The sequence below is a fragment of the Oncorhynchus keta genome, chromosome 22 (genome assembly GCF_023373465.1).
Source record: "Oncorhynchus keta strain PuntledgeMale-10-30-2019 chromosome 22, Oket_V2, whole genome shotgun sequence".
NCBI classification, from domain to species: Eukaryota; Metazoa; Chordata; class Actinopteri; order Salmoniformes; family Salmonidae; genus Oncorhynchus; species Oncorhynchus keta.
In genome coordinates, this window is record NC_068442.1 from 24,110,049 (window position 1) to 24,134,803 (window position 24,755).

Genomic DNA, 24,755 nt, shown 5'->3' on the forward strand with positions numbered 1-24,755 from the left:
ACACCTGGAACAATGCAGCTACACTGGCTGCAGACTGAGACTAACACCTATAACAATGCAGCTGCACTGGCTACAGACTGAGACTAAGACCTGGAACAATGCAGCTGCACTGGCTACAGACTGAGACTAACACCTGGAACAATGCAACCACACTGGCTGCAGACTGAGACTAACACATGGAACAATGCAGCTACACTGGCTTCAGACTGAGTCTAACACCTGGAACAATGCAGCTACACTGGCTACAGACTGAGACTAACACCTGGAACAATGCAGCTACACTGGCTACAGACTGAGACTAACACCTGGAAGAATGCAGCTACACTGGCTACAGACTGAGTCTAACACCTGGAACAATGCAGCTACACTGGCTACAGACTGAGACTAACACCTGGAACAATGCAGCTACACTGGCTACAGACTGAGACTAACACCTGGAACAATGCAGCTACACTGGCTGCAGACTGAGACTAACACCTGGAACAATGCAGCTACACTGGCTGCAGACTGAGTCTAACACCTGGAACAATGCAGCTACACTGGCTGCAGACTGAGACTAACACCTGGAACAATGCAGCTACACTGGCTGCAGACTGAGACTAACACCTGGAACAATGCAGCTACACTGGCTGCAGACTGAGACTAACACCTGGAACAATGCAGCTACACTGGCTACAGACTGAGACTAACACCTGGAAGAATGCAGCTACACTGGCTACAGACTGAGACTAACACCTGAAACAATGCAGCTACACTGGCTGCAGACTGAGTCTAACACCTGGAACAAGGCAGCTACACTGGCTGCAGACTGAGACTAACACCTGGAACAATGCAGCTACACTGGCTGCAGACTGAGACTAACACCTGGAACAATGCAGCTACACTGGCTACAGACTGAGACTAACACCTGGAACAATGCAGCTACACTGGCTGCAGACTGAGACTAACACCTGGAACATTGCAGCTACACTGGCTGCAGACTGAGTCTAACACCTGGAACAATGCAGCTACACTGGCTGCAGACTGAGACTAACACCTGGAACAATGCAGCTACACTGGCTGCAGACTGAGACTAACACCTGGAACAATGCAGCTACACTGGCTGCAGACTGAGACTAACACCTGGAACAATGCAGCTACACTGGCTACAGACTGAGACTAACACCTGGAAGAATGCAGCTACACTGGCTACAGACTGAGACTAACACCTGAAACAATGCAGCTACACTGGCTGCAGACTGAGTCTAACACCTGGAACAATGCAGCTACACTGGCTGCAGACTGAGACTAACACCTGGAACAATGCAGCTACACTGGCTGCAGACTGAGACTAACAACTGGAACAATGCAGCTACACTGGCTACAGACTGAGATTAACACCTGAAACAATGCAGCTACACTGGCTGCAGACTGAGACTAACACCTGGAACAATGCAGCTACACTGGCTGCAGACTGAGACTAACACCTGGAACAATGCAGCTACACTGGCTGCAGACTGAGACTAACACCTGTTACAATGCAGCTACACTGGCTGCAGACTGAGTCTAACACCTGGAACAATGCAGCTACACTGGCTACAGACTGAGACTTAGACCTGGAACAATGCAGCTGCACTGGCTACAGACTGAGACTATTCCCTGGAACAATGCAGCTACACTGGCTACAGACTGAGACTAACACCTGGAACAATGCAATCACACTGGCTGCAGACTGAGACAAACACATGGAACAATGCAGCTACACTGGCTTCAGACTGAGACTAACACCTGGAACAATGCAGCTGCACTGGCTGCAGACTGAGACTAACACCTGGAACAATGCAGCTACACTGGCTGCAGACTGAGACTAACACCTAGAACAATGCAGCTGCACTGGCTACAGACTGAGACTAAGACCTGGAACAATGCAGCTGCACTGGCTACAGACTGAGACTATTCCCTGGAACAATGCAGCTACACTGGCTACAGACTGAGACTAACACCTGGAACAATGCAACCACACTGGCTGCAGACTGAGACTAACACATGGAACAATGCAGCTACACTGGGTTCAGACTGAGACTAACACCTGGAACAATGCAGCTGCACTGGCTGCAGACTGAGACTATCACCTGGAACAATGCAGCTACACTGGCTGCAGACTGAGTCTAACACCTGGAACAATGCAGCTACACTGGCTACAGACTGAGACTAACACCTGGAACAATGCAGCTACACTGGCTACAGACTGAGACTAACACCTGGAACAATGCAGCTACACTGGCTGCAGACTGAGACTAATACCTGGAACAATGCAGCTACACTGGCTGCAGACTGAGACTAACACCTGGAACAATGCAACCACACTGGCTGCAGACTGAGACTAACACATGGAACAATGCAGCTACACTGGGTTCAGACTGAGACTAACACCTGGAACAATGCAGCTGCACTGGCTGCAGACTGAGACTATCACCTGGAACAATGCAGCTACACTGGCTGCAGACTGAGTCTAACACCTGGAACAATGCAGCTACACTGGCTACAGACTGAGACTAACACCTGGAACAATGCAGCTACACTGGCTACAGACTGAGACTAACACCTGGAACAATGCAGCTACACTGGCTGCAGACTGAGACTAATACCTGGAACAATGCAGCTACACTGGCTGCAGACTGAGACTAACACCTGGAACAATGCAGCTACACTGGCTGCAGACTGAGACTAACACCTGGAACAATGCAGCTACACTGGCTACAGACTGAGACCAACACCTGGAAGAATGCAGCTACACTGGCTGCAGACTGAGACTAACACCTGGAACAATGCAGCTACACTGGCTGCAGACTGAGACTAACACCTGGAACAATGCAGCTACACTGGCTGCAGACTGAGACTAACACCTGGAACAATGCAGCTACACTGGCTACAGACTGAGACTAACACCTGGAAGAATGCAGCTACACTGGCTACAGACTGAGTCTAACACCTGGAACAATGCAGCTACACTGGCTACAGACTGAGACTAACACCTGGAACAATGCAGCTACACTGGCTACAGACTGAGACTAACACCTGGAACAATGCAGCTACACTGGCTGCAGACTGAGACTAACACCTGGAACAATGCAGCTACACTGGCTGCAGACTGAGTCTAACACCTGGAACAATGCAGCTACACTGGCTGCAGACTGAGACTAACACCTGGAACAATGCAGCTACACTGGCTGCAGACTGAGACTAACACCTGGAACAATGCAGCTACACTGGCTGCAGACTGAGACTAACACCTGGAACAATGCAGCTACACTGGCTACAGACTGAGACTAACACCTGGAAGAATGCAGCTACACTGGCTACAGACTGAGACTAACACCTGAAACAATGCAGCTACACTGGCTGCAGACTGAGTCTAACACCTGGAACAAGGCAGCTACACTGGCTGCAGACTGAGACTAACACCTGGAACAATGCAGCTACACTGGCTGCAGACTGAGACTAACACCTGGAACAATGCAGCTACACTGGCTACAGACTGAGACTAACACCTGGAACAATGCAGCTACACTGGCTGCAGACTGAGACTAACACCTGGAACATTGCAGCTACACTGGCTGCAGACTGAGTCTAACACCTGGAACAATGCAGCTACACTGGCTGCAGACTGAGACTAACACCTGGAACAATGCAGCTACACTGGCTGCAGACTGAGACTAACACCTGGAACAATGCAGCTACACTGGCTGCAGACTGAGACTAACACCTGGAACAAGGCAGCTACACTGGCTACAGACTGAGACTAACACCTGGAAGAATGCAGCTACACTGGCTACAGACTGAGACTAACACCTGAAACAATGCAGCTACACTGGCTGCAGACTGAGTCTAACACCTGGAACAAGGCAGCTACACTGGCTGCAGACTGAGTCTAACACCTGGAACAATGCAGCTACACTGGCTGCAGACTGAGACTAACACCTGGAACAATGCAGCTACACTGGCTGCAGACTGAGACTAACAACTGGAACAATGCAGCTACACTGGCTACAGACTGAGATTAACACCTGAAACAATGCAGCTACACTGGCTGCAGACTGAGTCTAACACCTGGAACAAGGCAGCTACACTGGCTGCAGACTGAGACTAACACCTGGAACAATGCAGCTACACTGGCTGCAGACTGAGACTAACACCTGGAACAATGCAGCTACACTGGCTGCAGACTGAGACTAACACCTGGAACAATGCAGCTACACTGGCTGCAGACTGAGTCTAACACCTGGAACAATGCAGCTACACTGGCTACAGACTGAGACTTAGACCTGGAACAATGCAGCTGCACTGGCTACAGACTGAGACTATTCCCTGGAACAATGCAGCTACACTGGCTACAGACTGAGACTAACACCTGGAACAATGCAATCACACTGGCTGCAGACTGAGACAAACACATGGAACAATGCAGCTACACTGGCTTCAGACTGAGACTAACACCTGGAACAATGCAGCTGCACTGGCTGCAGACTGAGACTAACACCTGGAACAATGCAGCTACACTGGCTGCAGACTGAGACTAACACCTAGAACAATGCAGCTGCACTGGCTACAGACTGAGACTAAGACCTGGAACAATGCAGCTGCACTGGCTACAGACTGAGACTATTCCCTGGAACAATGCAGCTACACTGGCTACAGACTGAGACTAACACCTGGAACAATGCAACCACACTGGCTGCAGACTGAGACTAACACATGGAACAATGCAGCTACACTGGGTTCAGACTGAGACTAACACCTGGAACAATGCAGCTGCACTGGCTGCAGACTGAGACTAACAACTGGAACAATGCAGCTGCACTGGCTGCAGACTGAGACTAACACCTGGAACAATGCAGCTACACTGGCTTCAGACTGAGACTATCACCTGGAACAATGCAGCTACACTGGCTGCAGACTGAGTCTAACACCTGGAACAATGCAGCTACACTGGCTACAGACTGAGACTAACACCTGGAACAATGCAGCTACACTGGCTACAGACTGAGACTAACACCTGGAACAATGCAGCTACACTGGCTGCAGACTGAGACTAATACCTGGAACAATGCAGCTACACTGGCTGCAGACTGAGACTAACACCTGGAACAATGCAGCTACACTGGCTGCAGACTGAGACTAACACCTGGAACAATGCAGCTACACTGGCTACAGACTGAGACTAACACCTGGAAGAATGCAGCTACACTGGCTGCAGACTGAGACTAACACCTGGAACAATGCAGCTACACTGGCTGCAGACTGAGACTAACACCTGGAACAATGCAGCTACACTGGCTGCAGACTGAGACTAACACCTGGAACAATGCAGCTACACTGGCTACAGACTGAGAGTAACACCTGAAACAATGCAGCTACACTGGCTGCAGACTGAGTCTAACACCTGGAACAAGGCAGCTACACTGGCTGCAGACTGAGTCTAACACCTGGAACAATGCAGCTACACTGTCTGCAGACTGAGACTAACACCTGGAACAATGCAGCTACACTGGCTGCAGACTGAGACTAACATTTACATTTACATTTAAGTCATTTAGCAGACGCTCTTATCCAGAGCGACTTACAAATTGGACTAACAACTGGAACAATGCAGCTACACTGGCTGCAGACTGAGACTAACACCTGGAACAATGCAGCTACACTGGCTGCAGACTGAGACTAACACCTAGAACAATGCAGCTACACTGGCTACAGACTGAGATTAACACCTGGAACAATACAGCTACACTGGCTGCAGACTGAGACTAACACCTGGAACAATGCAGCTACACTGGCTTCAGACTGAGACTAACACCTGGAACAATGCAGCTACACTGGCTACAGACTGAGACTAACACCTGGAACAATGCAGCTACACTGGCTGCAGACTGAGACTAACACCTGGAACAATGCAGCTACACTGGCTGCAGACTGAGACTAACACCTGGAACAATGCAGGTGTTAGCAATGGTTTCTGTACAGGTTTGCCCATTTAAAGATTCTGAAAGTGAATGTAACATGTGAAAGAAACTTTTTTTACGGACCATTTGGAGAGATGACCAAATGGACCCCAGATTCCCCTGACACCAACTTGACAAAACCAACACCAAAATAAGTCCAGGAGAACCCATGTGAATGCGAAAAGACACGTATGCTCGGCTGTAACTTTGTAATCTAGACCAACTCCACAACAGTTAATAGCATATCACTTAAGGAGCCATATGTGTTTAAAAAAAAAACTCCCATACTCTCTCTGGGTGACACCAGTAAATCGCCGATGCTGTACCCTGCCAATGTTCTGCCCTACATTTATTGTCTTTTTATCTACCTTTCACACTTCTGCTGTCGGTAGATTTGTTGAAGGGCAGCCGTGAATTGAAATGAATATTTCACCCATCCCTATCCTCTTCCCTAATTGTGTGGTCTAACCATTGTGCTATATATTATACAGTATCCTTTCAGTATTTGATTAACAAGGAAACAACATTGAAAAATACATGTCATTGATTTGTATCATTTACCCTCCTTTTACCGTTCCTCTTCCTGACCTCCAACTAGATGAGGTGGTCTATCCCTGCCTGCCACTCTCATAATCTCTCTCTCCATCTCTCTTTTCTTCAGCCTTCACTCCCCTTCTCCCCTCCCACACCCACTCCATCAGAACCTGTCACCCATACATAATCCACACAACTCCTTATCTGCACTCAGCATTCTATGTTCATTTCATCACACCCAAGTGAATGAATCCCTAGACAGTAATGAATATGAGATGTCAAACAGCTCATATGAAACAGGCTAGGTGTGTATGCCTCCTTTCAACACATACACACACATTGTAATAGACATAATCAAACACACGTACCGATACACAGGCAAAAGAAACACACCCATACTCAATTCCACACGTACAGTGCATTCAGAGAGTACGGAGAGCTCCTTGATGAAAACCTGCTCCAGAGCGCTCAGGACCTCAGACTGGGGCGAAGGTTCACTTTCTAACAGGTCAATGACCCTAAGCACACAGCCAAGACAACGCAGGAGTGGCTTCAGGACAAGTCTCTGAATGTCCTTGAGTGCCCAGCCAGAGCCCGGACTTGAACCTGATCGAACATCTCTGGAGACCTGAAAATAGTTGCGCAGCGACGCTCCTCATCCAACCTGACAGAGATTGAGAGGATCTGCAGAGAAGAATGGGAGTAACTACCCAAATACAGGTGTGACAAGCTTGTAGCGTCATACCCAAGAAGACTCGAGGCTGTAATCGCTGCCAAAGGTGAGGCTGTAATCGCTGCCACAGGTAAAGGATCTGAAAACATATGTCAATGTGATATTTCCATTTTTTCTATAAAAATATGTAAACATTTCCGAAAACCTGTTTTTGCTTTGCCATTATGGGGTATTGTGGGTAGATTGATGAGGGAAAAAACTATGAATCAATTTTAGAATAAGGCTGTAACGTAACAAAATGTGGGAAAAGTGAAGGGGTACTTTCCGAATGCACTGTACTTGCTTCTTTGATGTCATCATCAGGAGGTAGAAATCAGAGCGTTTCAGAGGGTGTTTAAAGGCCCTATTGAGGGCACAGAGAGGCTTTTCTGGGTGACCTCATTGCAGACTGCACAGGGGATGAGGGAGTCAGGCGAAGAACTGTGCAAAAATGATTCCAATCTGAGCTAGCTGGGGGCTAATCATGTATCATTTAGAAGAGTCTGCTAGCCGTCACTGACCCTCAGTCCTCCTCCTTCCCTGCCTTCCCTCAACAGCCAGCCAGTCAGCCGGCCTGAGAGACCAATGGAGAGCACAGCCCAGCTACACAGCCTCCCAATTTAGCAGAAATTTCTGAGAACAGGCTTGCCCGCCAGCTTACTTAGGAAGGCTTTTTACGTACATCTCAACTTTACTTCAAACTGCAGTCTCTTTTTAATATTTATCGCACTATTTTAGAAACAAAGTGCTCAGAATTGTTTTATTATGGAGGCCCTTCAATAATGACTGGAAAAACTAAAAATACTGTATGTGCATTCAGCAGGCAAACACTTCAGGAGAAAAGGTGATAAACAGAGGGTGCTTTGAAACTGCTTTTGAAAAGGCAAAAGTTATTAAAAGATTTTATACACAAAACCATAGCTGCTCTACCTTTTTTATACTAGAGCAGTGGTTCCCAAACTTTTATAGTCCCGTACCCCTTCAAACATTCAACCTCCAGCTGCGTACCCCCTCTAGCACCAGGGTGCCATCATTGTAAACTATACCATAAATGTATTAAACATAAGAATGAGTGTGACTTTTTGTCACAACCCGGCTCGTGGGAAGTGACAAAGAGCTCTTATAGGACCAGGGCACAAATAATAATAATCAATATTTTTGCTCTTAATTTTTCCATCTTACATAAAACCTTATTTGTTCATCAAAAATTGTGAATAACCCACCACAGGTTAATGAGAAGGGTGTGCTTGAAAGGATGTACATAACTCTGCAATGTTGGGTTGTATTGGAGAGTCTCAGTCTTAAATCATTTTCCACACAGTCTGTGCCTGTATTTAGTTTTCTTGCTAGTGAGTGCCGAGAATCCACTCTCACATAGGTACGTGGTTGCAAAGGGCATCAGTGTCTTAACAGCGCGATTTGCCAAGGCAAGAAACTCTGAGCACAGCCCTTTCCAGAAATCTGGCAGTGGCTTCTGATTAAATTAAATTTTCACAGAACCGCTTGTTGCAATTTCGATGAGACTCTCTTGTTCAGATATCAGTAAGTGGACTCGAGGCAGGGCATGAAAGGGATAACAAATCAGTTTCTGGAAAGTACCTGCATAATTGCACACCCAGCTCACTCAGGTGCTTCGCTATATCACATTTGACATTGTCCGTAAGCTTGAGTTCATTTGCACACAAACAAATCATACAATGATGGAAAGACCTGTGTGTTGTCCTTCTTAATACAGACAGAAAAGAGCTCCAACTTCTTAATCATAGCCTCAATTTTGTCCCGCACATTGAATATAGTTGTGGAGAGTCCCTGCAATCCTAGATTGAGAAACTCGTCATCATGCAAGTGGTCAGACGAGTGAGAATGATGGTCAGTAAAGAAAACTTTAAGCTCGTCTCCCCATTTAAAAAAGACGTGTGAATACTTCCCCCTTGATAACCAGCGCACTTCTGTATGTTTTAAAAGCGTTACATGTTCGCTGCCCATATCATTGTATAATGCAACAGTGTTTTGTGCCTTTTCCCCAGCATTGTCCCAGCCATATCCGTGGCAGCAGGAATAATTAAGTCCTCCACAATAGTATGGGTCTTGCCTGTCCAAGCCACTCGGTAGCTCACCATATAAGATGCTTCTTGCCCCTTCTTATTCATTGTATCTGTTGCTTTTATACATGTCTTACTACTCGAAAGTCGTCTTTATTCTCGCTCCAAAAAATCCTGTGGCTTATTTTTCAAATTGTCATGTTTCGTTTCTAAATGTCTGCGTAAGAGTGAAGGTTTCCCGCAAGAGAGTAACGGTTAATGTGATCTGATGTTCATTATTTGATTAGACTACCTGTATTTGACATTGTGTTGTTATTTTGCTGAACAGTAGATGGTTTCATTTTATTTTTGGCAGTGAGACGTACCCCAGTTTGGGAATACCTGTACTAGAGGAACCTCTAGTGGTGGCTGGGGGAGTGGTTGTTGGCATTTCTTTACTTTGCTGAGCATCACAAAAAACCCTACCTGGTTATTTCCTCTTTGAGAGCAGCGGGATCAGGAGGGTAAAACTTGACTCTGAGACACATGGTGAACGGAGGCTGGGCTGGGGGACAAAGGCTTGAGTCAGCAATGGAGAACAAAATAGTCAGGAACATTTCATGGTCAGAGTTAAAATGATTAACTGAAAAAATGCTCTAAAAGCACCACCTTGAAAAGGTGTTCTAACATAGTGCTAACATGAATTGATGAAACCATTTCAGTTAACATATTAGCATTTCAAATGCCTACTCAATTTAAACAGAACCCATTAGCAGCAATCTTTGAAGGTGGCACTGAAAAATGATTACCATGAATGAAAATGAGTTTCGATCTTTACTTCATATCATAGCACAGTATACAGTAGATTAGGTTAACGGAATCTCACTTAAAAACTCTGTATCCACAATTAGCAAGACGCAGTCCATGATGATTTGCAAAGACAAGAGAGTGGGTGAGAGTTTAGTGTGGATTATCTTCTGCTAGGATTTATTTGAGTTTTTTTGAGGGACAGTTCATCTTTTCTGTCCCTACTCACAGTCAAATGGAGAATCGTGATCTGTTGAAATCATAATACAGTAACTTCCTACCATCTGTATTCAAATGCACAATCATTACATTTACATTTTAGCAGACACTCTTAGCCAGAGCCATGTACAGGATAAATTAGGGTTAAGTGCCTTGCTCAAGGGCTCATGACAGATTTGTCATCTAGCTGCCTCAGTGATTTGAAACAGCAACCTTTTGGCTACTGGCCCAACGCTCTTAACCATTAGGCTACCTGCCTCCCATTAGTCAAATTACACGATGTGTCATTAGAGACCCCATGGTGATGATAACTATAATTGCTCAATTGGCAAAATGATCATAGCATGAACAGGAAGACACTCGACATACTTACATTTCATCTGCTTGGCAATACACTTTGTGACCTCCAACCAATGCTGCATCAACAACAACAAAAGACACATGATCAAAGTGTGACAAAAGTGATACGTCTGAAAATCCTGCTTCTACCACCTTAACTACAGCTGAGCTGAGCTGTTACTCCTGACACCATGCTCATATCACTCCATATCACGCTACAAAAGTTAGCAGGTTAAATGCAATAGACAGGAATGACTGTTCATCTAAAGACGTGTGAAAGCCTGTGTCATGTCATGTCAGCTTCGGATCTAAAACACACCAACATCATTCATGCTATCAAGTCCTGATTTGTGTCATTAAATCAACATCATGCTGAAGCAAATTGAACAGTGAAGGCCCATAAGGATAACCGCTTTGTATATAAATGACAGTAATGGATGTTGTATCAGATGATACTACACCAGTATGCCCGAGCCTGGCCAGACAGACAGACACACTGCGGCAGTGCTCTCTAGGCTCAGTGCTGAAGGTAACTCTGGTTCTGCCAGAATATCAGGCCCTGCTTCATCCCCCTGTCCTTCTGGGAACATTAACTCCATCAAGCCCCTCTCTTCATTGGAAATGCAGGATCAGCAGGACCTGTGTCTTGTCTCTGTGGCTAAAACACACACTCTGAGTACATGTTAATTCTTCATGAATCAAGCAGTGCAGCTACACGCTATTTTTAGTCCTCTGCTGCTGCTGATGGAATGAGTGTCACTCTAATATGGTGTGTTATGAAAGAAAGAAAATAACATACATCTTCAATCTGGCCCTGTATCTGTTTGAACTGTCACCTCTACTGCAGTATGCTTCATGCAGCACACGGACACACACACACGCACGCACGCACGCTCTCACACACAAACACACCCGCTGCTTGTCTGGGTCCACATATCTGATGCCAAAGTAGTCCTTCTCCAGTAGGTTCAGGTGGTGGCAGATGAGGTCGAACAGATACTGTCCTTTAGCATCCCGCTGCAAGACAAGGAGAAAACAATAACATGAGGAACTGACAGAAAACACAACAAAAGAGCACAACAAACTACTGTAAGCAGGCAATTTCGAAGAAATACACCCACTTAAAGGACATAAGTGGGCTGGTCCAGGGACTCAACAACTCCATTAGGACATGAGGGAGAACCTCTGCCAAAGTTTGAGTGTGAGACTAGGGCAAGAGGGAGGTAATTTACTGATATATAAATGTGCTTCATATTTCCCAGAACCTGTGGAGATATTTAGGATTTATCCAATATTGATGACAGCCACCACAGCCATCTGCTGAGTCTGGGCCAGAAGCCCTCCATAGCTGAGAAAAAATGAGAGAGTGGATTAAGTGTGCTGAGATCTGGCTGGGTTAGACTGATGGACTGTGACCCTCCCTTGCTTGTGTGTGGGCACGCTGCCCTCAGAGCAGCAGTCTGGCACACCACACAGTGGCACAGAGGACTGGACACAGTGGGCACACTCCTCCACTGACTCTCTACTGCACATCAGATGCCACCGCCGGTCTCCTATATTCTGCACAGCCACAGGTACAATTCCTACGGACTAACCCAGCCTCCCTATTGAGGCCAGACCCAGACCCTCTACACTGAGTTTAATCTCCCTAAAATTACAGCACCTCCGATTATATTCTAAAAGTTAATGAAGGTTATCCAAGTATCACACAGTTTAGGTATGATGATTGGTCAAACCTATAATACACTATATACAGTATATTATGCTGAGAAGAATTGCATATGATTAAAAGGCAATCATTTTAAGGTCCCGGGTTTAAACTAAGCTAACATGTAATTGTTTTCCGATGGTCATACCAAGGAAAATGTTTGCTTTTTGCTTTAGAGTTTTAGGACCCCTGTAAGTATCCCCCCCAAAATTGAATTTGGCCTTACTGCCATTAGCCCATAGAAACACATTGAATAACATATTCATACATGACAAAACAGACAGTAAATAAATACATCAAAAGGAAGTATATTTGATGTACCTGTCCTATATCTGAGAGATATGAGAAAGTTAATGAAATTCTGATATTTTTTTACCCATATTAAACCCTTTTTTTGGCACTAAAGTACTTCCATAGACTGAGTGTACAAAATATTAGGAACACCTGCTCTTTCCATGACGAAGACGGACCAGGTGAATCCAGGTGAAAGCTATGATCCTTTATTGAGGGATCATTTGTCACTTGTTAAATCCACTTCAATCAGTGTAGATGAAGGGGAGAAGACAGGTCCTTCTGTGGCTCAGTTGGTAGAGCATGGCGCTTGTAACGCCAGGGTAGTGGGTTCGATTCCCGGGACCACCCATACGTAGAATGTATGCACACTTGACTGTAAGTCGCTTTGGATAAAAGCGTCAGCTAAATGGCATATATTTTTTTTATATATATATTAGGTTAAAGAAGGGTTTTTAAGCCTTGAGAGAATTGAGACATGGATTGTTTATGTGTTCCAGTCAGAGGATGACAAAATATTTAAGTGCCTTTGAACGGGGTATAGGTAGGTGCTAGGCATACCAGTTTGAGTGTGTCAAGAACTGCAACGCTGCTGGGTTTTTCACACTCAACAGTTTCCCGTGTGTATCAAGAATGGTCCACCACCCAAAGGACATCCAGCCAACTTGATACAATTATGGGAAGTAACGGTGTCAACATTGCCGAGCATCCCTGTGGAACGCTTTTGGCACCTTGTAGAATCCATGCCACGACAAATTGAGACTGTTCTGAGGGCAAAAGGGGGTGCAACTCAATATTAGGAAGGTGTTCCTAATGTTTTGTACACTCAGTGTATATAATTCCATTCATTGTTTTAACAGGTACTGGGCTACTTTAAGATGAGTCTTGTGAGACAGCATGTACGTGTTCGTAAGAGTCTCACCTTTCGATTATGGGGTCATATTACTGTGTAGCCCAAACTATTCGGACATCTCAGATAGAAGTTTGTAGATCGGCGGTACCTACTTCAGACAAGTCCCATGACACTTGTGGGGGTCGTAGAGACAAACGGAGAACACCATCGTGCTCGTGAGAGTCTCATCTTTCCATAAAGGGGTCATATTAGCATTAGTAGCCAAAACCGTTTGGGGTAGCTCTGCCGCCTTCCACCGCAGATGTGGGAAGACAACATCGGTGGATGCGGTGGATTAAGCCCATGCAAAGCAACAGATATCACGAGATTAAACAGATGGATTTTGGATTATGCTAATTAGATATCCACAGGGGCGCGGGCTCTAGGTAAGAGGAGATCAAAGAGAAGGCAAGGCAGAGAAGGAGAGGATAGAAGAGGAGGGGAGACTCTGCCCACCTGCACCAGCACCAGTTTTCCCCTCCCTCTCTCACACACCACTGAAAGACCTATCAGGCTCCCAGCTCTGATGACTATTTGAAATGTCACTCAAATCAACATGTTTTCCATAATAATATCCACCCTCTCTGAATTATTCCATAAAGATAAGTTATTTGAATTTTCAGCAAACATTGCACACCACCATAATAAGTTGTTTCCCTCTGGTGGAGCTTAAGGCATTTTTGTAAGGTCGGCTGGTATTAGCAGAAGCACAAACCAGGAATGATTAAAGCTCACTGGGACAGGGTGGTGATCCATCCGGCAGGCAGGCAACTAATACACCTCTCTACCTAGCCTACAACCTGGGAGTTATATACTGCAGACTCAGTCGGGCTGTCAGCTTAACACTGTGTCTGTTAGTCAGCTAACTAGAATAATGGCAGCGCTTCTGTGATGAGCATGTGTACTGAAACGGGGTGGACTCGAATTCTGATACACTGGCACCCCTCACAGATTACTGTGCAACATCAGGAAACGACAGACTAAACGATTACAATTATTACAATATCCTGAATCAGTACCAACGTAAAAAGTAATCTTCAAAGCAAGGCTATAAAATAAAAAATATATGCAATCAATACATGTGAATGATCTGTTTTAATAGCTGAAGAGGATACATGCAGGTGCTGAAGGTGAGCCTTCTAGGCAAGACATGTGTGACATATTAAGAGGATTCCATCTCCCAGTCTTACTAATAACTGGGATGTGGATGAAGAGGTGATACATCAGTGCCAGGGAGAGAACGCAGATTAATGATCGCTCCACTGCTCTCCCTCTCCTTCTCCCTCCCCATGCCAGGGACAAACAGGCCTCACGTACCACCTCCCTCCCTCCCCACTGGCTCACTTGGGGCCGTTTAATGGAGCTTAGTAATGGGGTCAGTCAACACACATGCTCCTCACAATCAAACTCATAAGTCTTCATGCAAACTTTTAAAGGAACACACTTCAAGGTCAAGCATACAAGTCTCATGCGTCAGATGAATCTGTCACGCTCCAATTGATAACATGTCAGCCAATGAGGACTGTTTAGTGACCTTGGAGGGGAGGATAATGTGGTTAATCCACATTTGTATTTACAGCACATCCATATCTCTAGCATTTACCACTGTCTACATTTGCACAGCAACCAGAGATGTTCATGATGCCTTAGCTCTGCATGCCTATTTTTGGTAGTCTGACAGATGGGGAGCAGTCGACCTTAAACGCATACGATTGAAGCATGCAGAGCACAATGTGATGTGTGGGTGAACAGCAGAGGATTCCCTAAATGAGCCCCTGACACAGAGGGGGCTGAGGTCTGCTGAGAATAAGACACTGGCCATGCGTGGGTAACATGCTGCTGTTGGCCTGGACACCACCTGATGGCTGCTACTGGATCTCACTGGATCTCTCCAGTCCAGAGGACAAGAAGACATGTCACTCCCCCTCACCATTAAGAACAGTATAACCCTTGAGCTGTGAGTGGAGGTCACCTCAGGCCAGGCTAGACCAGGGCAGTGGGCTGCTAGAGTCAGCCTCAGTCACTCTCTCTGTCCTCACTGGGCCTGTGATGGCAGAGGAAGTGTCTCTTTGATCAGTAATCTCCTCAACGTCATTACTCAGGCTCCAGCTAACACACTTCATTAAGAGAGAGCCCTGTCAGAGAAGGCTTACCGGGTGCCTGCCGTGACTCTCCGGACAAATATCAGTGCGAGCAAGCGCTGCTAACAGTCTGACCTTTCTCACAGTAAGACTTTGGGCTTGCAGACCTCCATGGGCGATCATCACTGTCACTTCTAGACCTCTCCCTCACATCCAACTCAACCCGACATGCCTGCTTACTTGCCCCGGACAGAAATTGAAGCGCAAAGGGGCAATGCATTGCGCAAGGACACACACGCTTATCAATTATGCATATTACATCCTTATACATAGGTATGGGACACAGATCCCTCAATAAGATCAATCACAGTCTCTCACTCTGAGTATTGACATCCCATCATAATAAACCATTCTTGTTCACCTTGAATTTAGAATTAAACTTTGTTTATTCAACTTGAATAACTTGTATTTTATGAAAGCTGTAAATAGACAATACACATTGTTCAGAGATGCACCAGCCTCAAAAACCACCACTGGGCAGAAATCCCTGCCAAGGCGAGCCAATGACAAAGCAAAACAAGTCTGGAAGACAGTGATGTATATGGGCAAAAGATGACGCATTGAGTCAGACAGGAAGCCTGGCTTTTTTTTGTTGCAGACAGCAAGTGTGTTAGTATTCCGTAGCACTCCTCTCTCCCTCTCTCACTCATTCTCCTCTCTCCCTCCCTGAGTCATCTCTTTAACCCACACAAAGCCCAGCTGCATTATTCCACTCCAACAGGCTCTGTAATTACAGGATCTGTGTGACGGTGTGGCGGGAAAAAAGGATCTGATGAATGATGCTGGTGAATTCCTAATTAACCAATGTCTCTTCAACTGGGTTGGTCATGGATTGTTAAAGGGTTTCGACCAAACTGCCCATAGAATCCCCTGGTCTGACCATTGACTAACCAAATCAAATAGCATCTCCGATAAAGACATTGGTTTGTTCATGTGAACGGGGATTCAGTGATTGTTGTTGTGGCAGTAGCATCTGGTGTGAAAACCTATGCATTCTGTTACCCCTAGTGACATTTTACAGTTGAGTACACTTTTATAAAAAAGGGTAACAAAAGGGTTCTTTGGCAGTCCCCACAGGATAATTATTTTTGGTTCCAGGTAGAACCCTTTTGGGTTTCATGTAGAACCCTCTGTGGAAAGGGTTCTACATGGAACCCAAAAAGATTCTACCTGGAACCAAAAAGTGTTTTTCAACGGGTTATAGATAGCACTTTTTTTCCTAAGAGTGTAGGAAGGCCTCTTTCCACACATCCTGTAAACAGACTGCATCCTCTACCATCAAATCCAAAGGATGGTTCATAATAGTGATTGGGGGGGAATCAAATACAGTTCCATAATGGGATATTACTTTTGACGTTATATCGTATCGTACAGCTAGTTGGCTGTACCTGCACCAAAACTCCACTACTTTTCCTTATGTATCTACTTTTTAAACAGGGAGCCCATTTGTTTTCTGAAATTTTATTTTCATGACTGATCAAAACTTGTTTTCTCACCGCTCTCTCTTGTTCCTCTGCAGCAAACATACAGTGAGCAATATGATGGGAACCGAATCGCAATACAATAACAGTACCGAATCGCAATACATATTGAACCGCAATGCATATCGTATCGGCACCTAAGTATCGTGATAATATCGTATTGTGAGGTCCCTTGCAATGCCCAGCCCTAATTCATCACAAATCATAAAAACATTTGGCTAAACCTGTGCCAAAATGCCTGTCCTGTGCTAATACTACCATACGCATAAGTAGTAGCACAGCCATGAAAAGCAGGGATAATTCTATTAAATGTCATACTGCTTCACAAGCGTTTTCCTCTCCTGCGTTGTCTCTGTTGGCTGCAGTCTTAATTTCGTCATTAAACGGTCATTTACTGAATAATAGCTCATCCTGGACGTAATTCTGCGCCAACAATAGCACATCTTCCATGCAATGCCCATAACGTGTCGCCTTGTAAATGGTTGGGCTGCTTTAACTGGCAAAACAACCCCAGTCTCCATAATGTCTGTGTGTCCAAACAGACATCCAGAGCTCCTGCAGGGTATAAGGCTTCACAGGACACAAAGTTGATGGAGCTCTAGCCAGATACTTGAATGGCGCAGAAAGCCATAGGCCTACAACTTATACGTACAGTACGCTCAATGGCAAAAAGACTGACCAGCAAAACAATCCCCAGGTTTAAAACAGCATCATTGCTACCCTATTTCCTAAGGGTCCCCTTGAGTACAATGCCCACTTTCCTTTCAGATTAATCATTAAAATGGGCTTTATGTCAACCTTGCAACACAGAACATTTATAAAAGACAGTTTCATTTTATAGCGAGGGTTAGGGAAACACAATGCTGTTGGCTCGTGTGTGACTGGTGCGTGTGTGTGTGTATGTGTATGTGTGTGTGGTTTAAAGCACAGAGAGGACCTGGAGTGGTAGAGCCCTGGGGTAATTCCTCCGGTTTCATTAATAGATTACTTTCCTTAGCTTCGGGGCCTGGGGTGTGTGAGTGATTGCATTGTTAATGTAGCACACTCAGTCTGTGTGGGGTTCAAGCTCAGGTTCTGCTGCCACAGCATCACAGCCTGGGGCCTGGGACCCAGAGCACACCAACGCATGCACACACGGCAACTCATCCACAACCCATTACATACAGTACACACATACCTCTGCTTCAAACGGAAAATCAACAATCAAGCGCTTAAGCCTTTCCAAGTAACGATTAGAGAACGATTAACGATCACCAAGGAAACCTATAGGTTCTTTTAAACAGAGAACATAACAGACAGTTGTAAAGAGAAAATCGTTATGATGTAGATTTGTTATATTCATTCTTAAGCACTCAAGACATTTATCAAGCACTTAAGCTTTATTGACCCCAGAGCGTGTCCTTCAGATATCTGCAGTGTTCTGCGACAATGGGAATGTAAGGGATACAGAGCACATTCTCCACTCAGCCACTTCACACTTCCCCATAGCTTCACCTGCTAGGTTCATACCGTATGGTGGTGAACATTGGGAACGAGGCTTCCTCGAAACCTTTCACCTGCACTGGGCTGGTGCTGCTCATCTCCCCCAGTTAAAACTCTGGCCACCTAGTCTCCATCACACACTGGTCCCACTAGGAGAGGAGGCTCGGATGCTGGGGTTAGAGGGGGATAAGCTGAACTGACATTTTGGGACCTGGGAGACAATGGTAGAATCTGTGGCACAAACACAGCAGCTAATTAAAACTTTAGAGAGTCTATGATGACTCAAACAGGATAAAATCAGACAGGAAGTAGAAAATAGTAAATACATCTTAGTGCTTAGTCCCCTCCTGTAATCCCTGTTCACCCATAACTGCGTGGCCACACTTGACTCCAACACCATCATCAAGTTTGCTGATGACACGAAGATGGTAGGCCTGATCACCGACTGCGATGAGACAGCCTATAGGATTAAGGCTAGAAACTTAGCAGTGTGGTGCCATGACAACAACCTCTCCCTCAATGTCAGTAAGACCAAGGAGCTGATTGAGGATTACAGGAGAAAGAGGGGAGAGCACGCCCCCATCCAAGGGGCTGTAGTGGATTGAATCAAGCGGCTCAAGTTCCTTGGCGTCCACATAACTAAGGACTTAACATGGTCTACACACACCCGCACAGTTGTGAAGAGGGCACGACAGCGCCTCTTCCCTCTCAGGAGGCTGTAAAGATTTGGCATCTGTCCTCATTGGACCTCGTATCCCCTCACGAGGGCCAAGCTCCCTGTCATCCAGGACGTCTATATCAGGTGGTGTCAGAGGAAAGCCCTAAAAATGGCCTCAGACTCCAGCCACTAAAGCCAAAGACTGTTGACTATGCTACCGTCCGGCAAACAGTACCAGAGTATCGGCTCTAAGACCAACAGGCTCCTAGACAGCTTCTACCCCTAAGCCATAAGACCACTAACTAGCCAAAAGACTGCTAAATAGTTAATTCATTGGTTACCCTATCTGCACTGACCCTATCTTGCACTGACTCTATGCACAGTATTAACACACTATAGTCACTCACACAAAACCCACACAAATCCACATACACTACATACGCACACACACACACAAACGCATAGCGACACAACACAAATACACATTCACTCTGAGAAAAAAGGGTTCCAAAAGGGAGTTCTGCCAAGAACCGTTTTGATCAGAATAAGACAAGGTTCATTGTAAGGCAAATGGTTCTACATATAACCTTTAACATCCTAAGAACTCTTTTTAAACGTAAGGAAGGCAAGAAGGACTATTTGGAAGGCAAGAAGGGTTCTCCATAGAACCATTTCCCAGCATGGTCTATTGCAGGGAGTGTAATGAATTTCCTCCTCTTCTTCCAAAGAGGAGAGGCGAAACGGATCAGAGGACCAATACGCGGCGTGGTAATTGTCCATGGTTCTTTTTAATACGTTAAGGTACACATGAACAACTGACTACAAAAAACAAGAAATGTGCAAACTCAAAACAGTCCTATCTGGTGCAACACAGAGACAGGAACAATCACCCACAAACACACAGTGAAACCCAGGCTACCTAAGTATGATTCTCAATCAGAGACAACCAATGACACCTGCCTCTGATTGAGAACCATACTAGGCCGAAACATAGAAATTCCCAAAACGTAGAAAAACAAACATAGACTGCCCACCCAACTCACGCCCTGACCATACTAACTAAATACAAAACACAGGAAATAAAGGTCAGAACGTGACAGGGAGATTTTCAGAATTGTTTGTTTTACTATAATATCTGTGTTTTTGCATGTACTTTACATTGATTGGTTGATTAATTTTATGCAACAAACATACAGTTTTGTAACCTAATCCAATCTGTTAGTAATTGGATTAATTGCTGTTCCAGTTTAGATGATTGAGGTAGTCTCAGTATTCAATCTTTCCTACCCTGGCAGTCATTCTGAATACAGGTTGCGGGTGATTAACAAGTCCACTTGTTGGATATCCTAACTCTGGCTGGATTCCAATAGGAATTACACATCACTTTGCAAGGCATCATAATGTAATTTGCAGGCCTGATGTGACCTGTAAACCAGGAGATTCCTAACACTCCTGTGTTTGGAGATAACTAGGCTCTCAAAGAAAGCCTTATGATATACCCTGAGTATACAAAACATTAGGAACACCTTCCTAATATTGAGTTGCACCCCCGTTTGCCCTAAGAACAACCTCAATTTGTCAGGGCATGGACTCTACAAGGTGTTGAAAGCGTTCCACAGGGATGCTGGCCCATGTTGACTCCAATGCTTCCCACAGTTGTGTCAAGTTACCTGGATGTCCTTTGGGTGGTGGACCATTCTTGACACACTCGGGAAACTGTTGGGTGTGAAAAACCCAGCAGCATTGCAGTTCTTACAAAAGGTTGCATTTGGAGAATAGTGCCTTATCCCATCCTTGTATTCCGACCTATATATCGCACCGGCTCTACGGTGTCTTAATGTAACCATGATTGAATTCCGACCCAAGTGCAGCTCAGTGTAAACAAGCGTAACAGAAGGGTAAATATATTCTGGCAAGTACTCCCTGTATATCGTTTCATTCTTGTTTATTTTATTCCTCTTGTGCTACAAACATTTTTTCATTATATTTTTTTAACTGCATCATGGAAATGGCTTGTAAGCAATCATTTCACAGTAAAGTCTACTACACCCAATGTATTCAGTGCATGTGGCAAATACAGTTTCATTTGAATTGACCTATCAGAGCTCATTGTGAAATGCTTGCTTTATAAGCCTTTCCCAACAATACAGAGTTGAAACATCTCCTAAGTGTGGCTGGGGTGTTCAAGAAGTACAGGATGCTAGAGCAGAACTGTTAGCAGGTCAGTGTAGGAACCACAGTGAGTGGCAGAATGACTTAAGTGTGATCAGCCTGAATACTAAATACTATTCACACTCTGAACACTCATGGTAACATGCTAAACAGACAGGCAGACATCAGCATAGGCCCATGCCTCATGCCTGTACACATAAACAGAAAAATACAAGTTACATCTAAGAAATGCAGATATCCTAGTGTTAAATTCCATCTGTCAACTCTCACATAGAATTTAAATTCCAAAACCTGTAATTTCCTGTTACCAGGGCTCTGTGTTTGTCACTGTGCCTACATGTACATGAACCTCCAGAAAGCTGTTGCGTGTTGAGAGAATCAAGTTGTATTGTCCAGGAACTAGTTCCTGCAGCCTCCTAATAGCCAGGGTTCCCACCAGCAGCATAATGCTCTGCTTGGAGAAAAAGGAAGCTGTTCACACTCACCAGGCAAAAAGTGGGCCATCAAAACACGACGGGAATGAGGTGGAGTATGGATTTGCCCCAGAAACAGGAAGAAACAGGAAAAGTAGAAAAGCAACAGAAGCTGGGGAGTTGGGATGGACTGAAAACAACAATGACTACATAATATAAACCACACATACTGTATCTCCTTGTATGAGTGTCCATAGAAGCTTTTGAAAAGCTCAATTGAGCAGAACATTAAATGTAGCTGTATGGAATGCAAGTTGGCATGTACGGAACACACATGATAATCAAACCCTTCAGCGAGAGCGGATCCACACTATCCACACTAATGCCAGAGCAATTCTTCAAGTTCAATAATGACGCATAATTGTCAGGGGTGGAAAAAATACTCAAAAGTCATACTGTAGTAAAAGTAAAGATACCTTAATAGAAAATGGCTCAAGTAAAAGTGAAAGTCACCCAGTAAAATATTACTTGAGTAAAAGTCTAAAAGTATTTCGTTTAAAATATACTTAAGTATCAAAAGTAAATAGAATTGCTAAAATGTACTTTAGTATTCAAATGTAAAAGTAAAAGTATTACAAATTTAATATCCTTAAATTACGCAAACCAGACAGCACAATCATTTTTTAACATTTTATATTTACGGATAGCAAGGGGCACACTAAAGCACTCTGACTTTAATTTACAAACAAAGTATTTGTGTTTAGTGACTCTGCCAGATCAAAGGCAGTGACCAGGGATGTTCTCTTGATAAGTGTGTGAATTGGACCATTTCCCTGTCAAAATGTAACAAGTACTTTTGGGTACTTTAATTTACAAACAAAGTATTTGTGTTTAGTGACTCTGCCAGATCAGAGCCTAAGACCAGGGATGTTCTCTTGATAAGTGTGTGAATTTGGACCATTTCCCTGTCAAAATGTAACAAGTACTTTTGGGTGTCAGAGTAAATGTATGGAGTAAAAAGTACATTATTTTCTAATGTTGTCAAAAATATAAAGAGCAAAATGAAGTACATATTTCCCCCAAAACTACTTTAATTTATAATTTTTTGTTAGTTTGTTAGTTTCATGGTATCCAATTGGTAGTTACAGTCTTGTCTCATCACTGCAACAGACTCAGGAGAGGCAAAGGTCAAGAGCTCTGAAACTCAACCCAACCCAACCACACTGCTTCTTGACACAATGCTATCTTAACCCAGAAGTCAGTTGGAGGAAGCACCATGTACCTAGTGCCCAGCCTGTCACAGGAGTCACTAGTGCGCAATGGGACAAGGACAAACCCTCCCCTAACCTGGACAACTGTGCACGGACCCACAGGTCTCTCAATTGCAGCCGGCTGCAACAGACCCTGGACTCGAACTAAGAATCTCAAGTGGCACAGCTAGCACTGCGATGTAGTGCCTTAGACCACCGCGCCACTCGGGAGCCCACTTAAGTAGTACTTTAAAGTATTTTTGTTAAGTACTTTACACCACTGGACGATTGTATCGTAGCTCTCTGATAACCGCTTGAATAAACACATACATTTTTAAATACACATTTTAATGTATGTATAATCATATCCATGACAAACATTCAGACTTTGCGTTTTGCGAGTATCTGACTCATGTAAACCATCTATCCAACCAGATTAAAACAAGAACACATACAGACGTCTTCAATCGGGTCCTAACAACATTCTGTACCATTCTTGTCAGTATCCTCCTGTCCACCCTCTGGAATGTCTTATTAAGTACATACAACAATTAGATGAAGCCATCAATTGCAACATTCAGAAGGGATTGGGACTGTACTGGACTGGGTTCTGTAAGCGAGCCTGGTCTATCTGAATCATTTATTGAGGAGATTGTGGCTCCCCGGGGCCTCCATTAACGCTTTGACACGCAAAACCGCGGTGTTCCTCTCACGCCTGCATGCACAAGGAGCCAGTCTCCAGGGCCAAACAGCTTTCTGCATTTTCATGGCTGGATTCAGCAATGGTAAGTGATCTCTCCTGAGGCCTGGGAAACAATGGAGGGGGTAAAGTGGCACCATGGAACTCCCTGACTCTCCACATGGAAACCTGAGGTAGCCAGAGGAACTCCAGTCCTGAGGCAGGAGCTGTACTGTATTGCATGCCACTTCACCACTCCCCTTTTCTCTTCTCCAGTGAACTTGCCAATACTGATTGATTCATATAATAGAGTTTGTAGAAAAAAATCAATAATATGTCTGCAGTCAAGCACACTGCATGCTACAGTGTGTTGCTTCAACTGCAAGCTGGAAACAGCTCACAAAACCACAATGACATCAAAATGACTAAACATGTCATTGAACAGAAGGACATTCTCCCTCAGCAAGGTCAGAGGTCGCGGGGTATAACCTTCACAGCAATTTTTGCCCGTTCATTTTCAGTAAGACCAATGCACATAGTTTCACAGGGAGAAGAGAGGCTCTGTCGAGCTGAGCTCATGTAGGCCTACGGCAGAGGTGACGTCATCAGCATAGATAGAAATCAAGCTTTCCGCTGCAATTTACTCCTGAGCTTTTCACTGGCTTCTGCACTTCTCTCTGTTTATAGATTTTTCCCTTCTGTTGATTACAGAAATATTGGTATGGTATTCCTGAGAAACAGCACTGACCACAACGATCAGTCACTGAATGTGCAGTTTACTTGTAATACTGTATGTTGAGCTGGATCCTCTCTAAAAATAAATATAAATGCATTGGATCCCAGTGTGAGGATGGCTGAGATGGGGCAACTGCTCTCTCAGTAGATGAGGGTTTGAGGGGTGTTGTTGACTAAAGGGATCTCTGTGGTGTGTGCTGTGTGTGTGTGCAGTTGCTGTGAAGAAAGAAAGTAAGAGAAAAG

The 24,755-nt window shown here is 44.7% G+C and overlaps 1 protein-coding gene across 3 annotated transcripts in view; it reads right to left on the minus strand.

Annotated features, from left to right (window-relative positions):
- The window catches only part of LOC118401211 (FERM domain-containing protein 5-like), a 116,316-nt gene that overhangs the window by 20,018 nt on the left and 71,543 nt on the right, over positions 1 to 24,755 (minus strand). For all 3 annotated transcript variants that reach the window (XM_035798525.2, XM_035798522.2, XM_035798523.2), the window contains exons 2-4: positions 11,523 to 11,627; positions 10,645 to 10,687; positions 9,732 to 9,810 (exon numbers count right to left, since the gene is read on the minus strand). In XM_035798525.2, the coding sequence (XP_035654418.1) occupies positions 9,732 to 9,810; positions 10,645 to 10,687; positions 11,523 to 11,627 (227 nt within the window). The remainder of the gene's footprint in view (positions 1 to 9,731; positions 9,811 to 10,644; positions 10,688 to 11,522; positions 11,628 to 24,755) is intronic.